This window comes from Echinococcus granulosus, assembly GCF_000524195.1.
Source record: "Echinococcus granulosus chromosome Unknown EG_S00186, whole genome shotgun sequence".
Taxonomy (NCBI): domain Eukaryota; kingdom Metazoa; phylum Platyhelminthes; class Cestoda; order Cyclophyllidea; family Taeniidae; genus Echinococcus; species Echinococcus granulosus.
Genome location: NW_020170566.1, coordinates 59,742 through 66,173, shown reverse-complemented (window position 1 = coordinate 66,173; position 6,432 = coordinate 59,742). Strand labels below are relative to the sequence as shown.

At 43.8% G+C, this 6,432-nt stretch overlaps 1 protein-coding gene across 1 annotated transcript; it reads left to right on the top strand. All coding sequences in view use genetic code 11, as the record gives it.

The window, feature by feature from the left end:
• Positions 1-1,094: 1,094 nt before the first annotated feature.
• On the top strand, positions 1,095-1,761 carry EGR_10054 (Actin-2; the record flags this gene model as incomplete). Its single annotated transcript, XM_024499303.1, has 3 exons — positions 1,095-1,259; positions 1,297-1,563; positions 1,639-1,761. 3 exons carry the CDS (start codon positions 1,095-1,097, stop codon positions 1,759-1,761), a joined length of 555 nt encoding a protein of 184 aa, XP_024346283.1.
• Between the last annotated feature and the right edge of the window lie 4,671 nt (positions 1,762-6,432).

The following is a 6,432-nucleotide window of genomic DNA, read 5'->3' as shown; positions in this document are numbered from 1 at the left end:
ATTCCACTAAATCTGTATTGCTGTCTAAAGAGCTGAATCGGCGATTTGGTCCTAACTGACACTGCAATGATTATTTTCTCAGTAGATCCTTCGCAGTATCTATGATACTGATCGCGTGTCATTTTTAACCGCTGCGGCGATTACAACGTCCGTGTCGCCATCACATTCCCATTTCAAGTAGATTTGCATTTAAAATCACCCGCCTAGCAGAGAAAGCCATCCACAGTGATGCAATTGGAGCACCCTCGTATGATGATTGGACGCCTATTAATGCATTGGTTTGCAGCACTGGTGAATTCACAGTAAAGCACGGTGGAGAATTGAGATGCAGTAAATGCAAGTAATCCCCTTCCACAAAGTACTTAAGACTGCAAAGTTGGATTACATGCACCCCTATTTGTTGTCTTTGCTTATTCTAGATTCCGCAGATCAATTCTTCTGTTGTAATGACTGTTGCATGTGAATATGCGAGAGCCGCACCTACGGCAGCAGCAGCATCAATGACGAAGTGAATGGTGGATGATGAATGTAGGTGTGGATGGAGAAACGAAGAGCAATGCGAAGGAGACAGGGAAGTTGAAAAAGGAGGAATGTGATTGGGGATGGGAACGCGGTTAAGCAGAAGAATACTGATTCGACCTGCGCATTCTTGCTCGCAGTTGGCATTTTGCCCTGTGTTACTGGGCCTTTTGAGGCACATGGCTCCTCCACTATTTCTTGCGGACATAGAGGTGCGGTCTCCCTTTGTCTGCTGCCACTGCTGCCCCGTATTTGCCCTACTCAACTGTACCTCATGACCGCTTCATGGGGGCACCAATTATATCCACGACTCACTCAAAGGAGAGTGTTTCGCCGCAAAGCCACTCCTTGTGTACAAAATGCATTCATGGTATACAAGGAAAGTCTGCAGAATGAGCTGCTAGTGAATGTATGCATGGAAAATGATCTTTGTGGGAGGAAGCAAATGTGTAGCATTTTCCTCATGGTGTGCCTTTATCATGAGGTGCTAAATTTGACGCCTCGTCATTGACGACAACAGCGACGAAATTGTGCACTAGTTGGCATATTCGCTAAGTCAAAGCAGTTGTTGAGGCATGTCTTACGCTATCGTTAGTCCCTTGATGGCACCTACCACAGTGGATGTGGTAGGTGCAAAAGCGACTCTGCTGGCGATGATGCATCTTGTGCTGTCTTTCCTTTCATCATTGGAAAAGCCTGGTGAGATCCAGCATTATACCTCCGAAAGTGCACCGTTTGAGGTACCTGACCAGTAACCCGTTCTTCCAAGGCTAATAGCAAGAAGACAACCAAATGATTTTCGAGATCATCAATAGTCTGGCGATGTGTGTAGGTATCTACGTCTCTACCCAATCCACTGGAGTCGAACACCACTTGGTTTATGGTGTGCTACACACCACCCCCATCTCCCTAATTTATGCACCTCCTCTTGCTCTTTTACGTCCCGACTCGGCGTGCCGAGTTTTAACAAAAGACCATGTCAAGACCCTGACTGAGTGTGGTTACAACTCCACCACTACGGTAGAACGTGAAACAGCTTACTATGTATGGCCTGTGGATTTTGAGCAAAAAATGATGATGCCAACTCTTTGTGCTATTTTAGATTGCATCTACAAATAGCTAGAGAGTCGAATGATCACTGCTGAGAAGGAGTACTTCCGCTGTCCTCATGCCCTTACCAACCTGATTTTCTGGGCAGAAAAGCTGCTGATATCCACGGGTCAACCCATCGTTCCAACATGAAAACTGATGCTTGGCATTTAAAAGACCCCCATTTCAATACAGTGCTCTCAGGTGGTTCTGCTGCGTTCAAGGGCATCAACAAATGTATGCAACTCGTTCTTATGCCTGCGATGAATGCTGCATGATAATTGCTGAAAGTTATAGGTAGAGAGACAGCAACAAAGGCAATGTGAATGGTGAATGGGGAATGATGAGTGTAGGCGTGGAGGCAGTCAATGCAGATAAACCTCCTTGATACACTACCTAAGACTGCACAGTTGAATTACATGCGCCCCTATTTATTGGCATCGCTTACCCTTTATTCGTCGAATTAATCCTTCTGCTGTAATGACAGTTGCACGTGGAGGGGTGAGAGCCGGACCTACACTACCAGCATCAATGACGAAGCATATGGCGGTTGGTGGATGATGAATCTCGGTGTGGATGGAGAAGCGAAAAGTGAGGTGAATGAGGCAGAGGAGTTGGCAGGAGGAGAAATGAGATTGAGAATGTGAACGTGGTTAAACAGAAGAATACACAGTTGATCAGGGCATTCTTGATCGCAGCTGGCAGTTTGAGGCATGTGTATCCCCCATTATCACTTGCGGATATACAGTTATGGGTATCCCTTTGTCTTCAACCACTGTAGTCACGCTCTCACTACCATGCGTCTGCTTCGAATGACTGCTTTTGAAGACTCTGACTGCATTCACTACTCAGTCAGAGGAGGGCGCCTCGTGCCAACGCCATCCATTTTTAGATAATGGAAAGAAAGTGTGCACGAGTAAGCCGAATATCTCTCCTTCGGTATGGGTACGCATTGAAAATGACCTTCACGGGTAGTAAATTTGTAGCATTCTCTGTAATGTTAACATACTCTAATAAATTTAACGTCTAAAAATACCACCATTGAAATTCTGAATTCCAATGGACGATCTGACTATACCAGAAGCACTGTCCGTCACAGGACTCCCCCAAGATAACATCCTTCACCATCGTCAAAGTGCATGGTCCTGGCTGCGTACACTTTAGTCGCATTGGATATCGCAGTTTCACTGTTCTACATTGAGAGCTCTGCCGTTTGAAGGCAAAACATACAGCAATTTGCGCAGAGATTTAGGAAAGACTATGTTTGGTGATTTATGTCAGCTTGCGTCCACCACCACATTATATTGCCACTTTTCTTCTGCATGCCTAATGGAAGTTGCTGAAATCCTTGCGGAGTACTAATGCAACCACTGTATTAGTCAGTGCTGAAATGCTCGGGATCATGCTCATGTGTTACGCTCTTCTGAGGTGGCAGCAGTCATTCTGCTCAGTGTGATCATCGTAGATATCGGGAGAGATGGAGGGGAGGTTGACGAGAGGAAAGTTCATCTGAGACACTCTCATCGAAGAAGGAGGGACGGTCTTCTAAAACGGCTACCCGGCCACCGGCCCTGGCACTACTACCACTACCTTTAGGTCTTATCTGCGCGAAACGGCACAGACCTACAGAAGAGCAGGTAGAGGCTGTTTAACAGTGCTACCCTAGTGCCCTCTCCTTCCTTTATTTTACATTCTAACGCGTTTACGTAATGCGTGTGCGTGTTTGCAGACCAAAATCTCTACCTGAGTCTGACTCTCGGTAGACGGTGAAAAATGGAGCTGGAATAAAACTTTTGGCTGGGTCAAGGGAGGCTTGACAGCCGTTGTTCTTCCTTTCTCCATGGATTGAGTGGTAATCTTTGCATAGTTGACCTCTGAAAAATCGCCTTTCGTGGATTTTTCTCCCATTCCGACTCCAAAGTATATGTGTACATTGACCTGACAGTAAAATGTGCCTTAAAAGCAACCGGATACAGCATTCCCATATGTATTACCGAGTTGAAATATTAATGACGGACACTCCGTCTGTTACATACATAAAATAAAGTAGGGTATGCTACATGCAAATCTCCAACATTTAAAACAGCTTCGTGAGAAGAGTTATCGTACTTCATTGAAAATATTATAGCAGTCAATTTATCCATTGCTTACCTCGACGCTTTTGTAAGTAATCAATGTTTGGGCCATCGGTGAGGCCCTCACTACCGTATCCATCATTGTACTACCCCAATAAGATAGTAACATTTTCCTAAAAATATTGAAACTATTATTACCCAAGAACACAACTAGGGATAATGTTTAAAGTGATAATGCGTCGTGACACTCTGCTGGGTTTTGAAACCGTTGGATGTAGGAACCAGGCTAAAAGTTACATTGTTTATAATGTTGAACTATGCAAGGTAGATTGATTCGACAGATGAGTGCAGGAGGAGAGGAGGAGAGATTTAAGATTTTGTCGTAACTTGCTCCTTTTGCTGTCTGCAAGTTAAGACATAGTGAAAGACCACTGTAAACCAACGTAATCTCAAATGGGGAACAACAGAATTCTTAAAAACTTTAATGCTCTGGCTGTTTAACGCAGTGAGAAGTGAAGGGATGCTACACTTGCACCATATTCAGCACCGAATTGACCGACTGAGATGAAATGTAATCAACAAACCCACGGGCACTTACCGATGCTACTTAGGGAAAAGTAATACAGAGCAAGATTTGATTTGAATGATGCAATTCACTTTGCAGATCCATTTCGCAACGTTGACCCCTTTCATGAACGCTCTCAGGGCCAACCACTGTAAAATCACTGGCATTGAGATTTCACCTCACTTCCATTTGAACTTTCCGATGCAATCGGTGAAGTCTCCAATGCAGTTATACGTACTAGACGGAAGTTGACTATTCACTGATCACATCAAATTAATAGCTATTCTAATGGATGGGTTCTTGATATATGCGTAAATTAGGATAGCATGTGTGGAAGTAGTGGTTCTCATTTATCAACCTGTAGCCGGTCAAATAATACCGACAAACACAGGGCCATGGTATGCAATATGCCAATCCTTTCGTAATGTACCTTTGGAAAGAGTTGCTTTATATATTTATGAAATGCTCAACAACATCCAGCAGTAGAGACCCCTCAGAATCCATGCCGACTGATCCATAGTGGACCGCATCTAGACTGGTGGAAGGAGATCAGATAAGAATAAGAATTCAAAATTGTTAGGAAGGTAATTGATTCCAGTAGTGGACGAACCCGAATAGAAATCACTCCAGTGCCAGTTCCCAGGATCGCAACTGACAATCCCTATCACATATACATCAGTTCTCAACTCCTCCTCACCAATCCTTTCCCCCCCCCCTTCTCTCCGCAAAGCTCTCAATTTCGGCACCAACACATAAGTATGAGGTCTAGTTAAATTGTAAGAAGTCGGTAAGCATACAATTAGGTACATATACGTACAGAACCCTAAAAGGAAGACGAATGTCGCATAGAATATGAAAACTGTTCCATGGGGGAATAGGCACAATTCAAACTAAATGGGCGGATCTCATCTCCACTCCTACCGCATCGTCCATCGTATTATGAATGATACATCCACTTCCACCGTTCCAGTCATCAAACTCTCAAGCAACTGAGAAGATACCTGGCCTAGTGGATCTGCAGTTGCTTACCGTGTGGAACTGAATTCGGAGAAAGGGGACATGTTCTGGCCATTAGACGTGTCCACAGTTAGATGTAGGATCATTAACCTAAAAGCAGTGAAAGAAAATCTGTCAATCAAGCAGTCTCAAGACCATCTTATCGACAGAAAAATTAAGTCCAGAAATGACTAGCAGTCAGAAATCTGCCCACGCGTCAGCCCACTCACCACCACCGCCTGCATCACAGGCATGTGACAAGCCCACCTGCTTACCTCACCATCAATCTGCAGACGACGACCGTTAAAAAGCACAAACAAGCAGATCCCGAAATCACACAATTACATGTGGGAAAACATTAGAATCCATAGAAGCCAGTTAGGAGTGGAGTCACTAAGAATTTCTAGTTTTTCTTGGCATCACGTCGCCTCATTTACCGGAATACATGCATGTAGACACTACCAGGTGAAATATATCAATTGCAAAAAGACGAGGAACAGCGACAAATTTGCGTCCAGTGCATCATATGGCGACCAAATGATTGTTGTTTGCTTTGTTTTGAATGCATCTAATGCAAGTACAAATAAGGGCAAGGAGGACCGGCTATTTTGTACCTCAACAAGATGAGGCCAGCACAAAACCGATCACTGAAGTTTTAACTCGTCGAGCAAAAGTCAGTAACTACTCGGCGTACGTGTTTTATATGCACGATATATTCCACCAAGACGAGGATAGCATGACAACTTGAATACTGCAGCCTTTGCCGTGCATTACACGTTAAGCGCTGGCGTTTACAGAACGAAAGATAAGTGTTACTCATATATGAACAGTGAATTTATTAGTTAACACAATATGTGACAAAACTCATTAACTGCAATCTATTATTACCGGAGCAGATCATACTGGATCCATGAGAGAAAAATCACTTTACTGCAAAACGATTGCGATGACAAATGCTTTGTGTCCAGCAATAAAGTGGGTGAGATTAGCATTTAGTGCTGTTCCGTAAGGCCTACATGCTTATCAGATGACATTCCAAGGAAAAATTGCACTCTTGCGGAAGTTAGGGTGCACAATTTCCCTGGCACCGAGTGAAATTAAACTTTAAATAGGCTATTTCACTGATTAAACAAATAACACCCCATTTACTGAGGTCGTCCGTTATTAAATAACAGCTTTTAACGTACC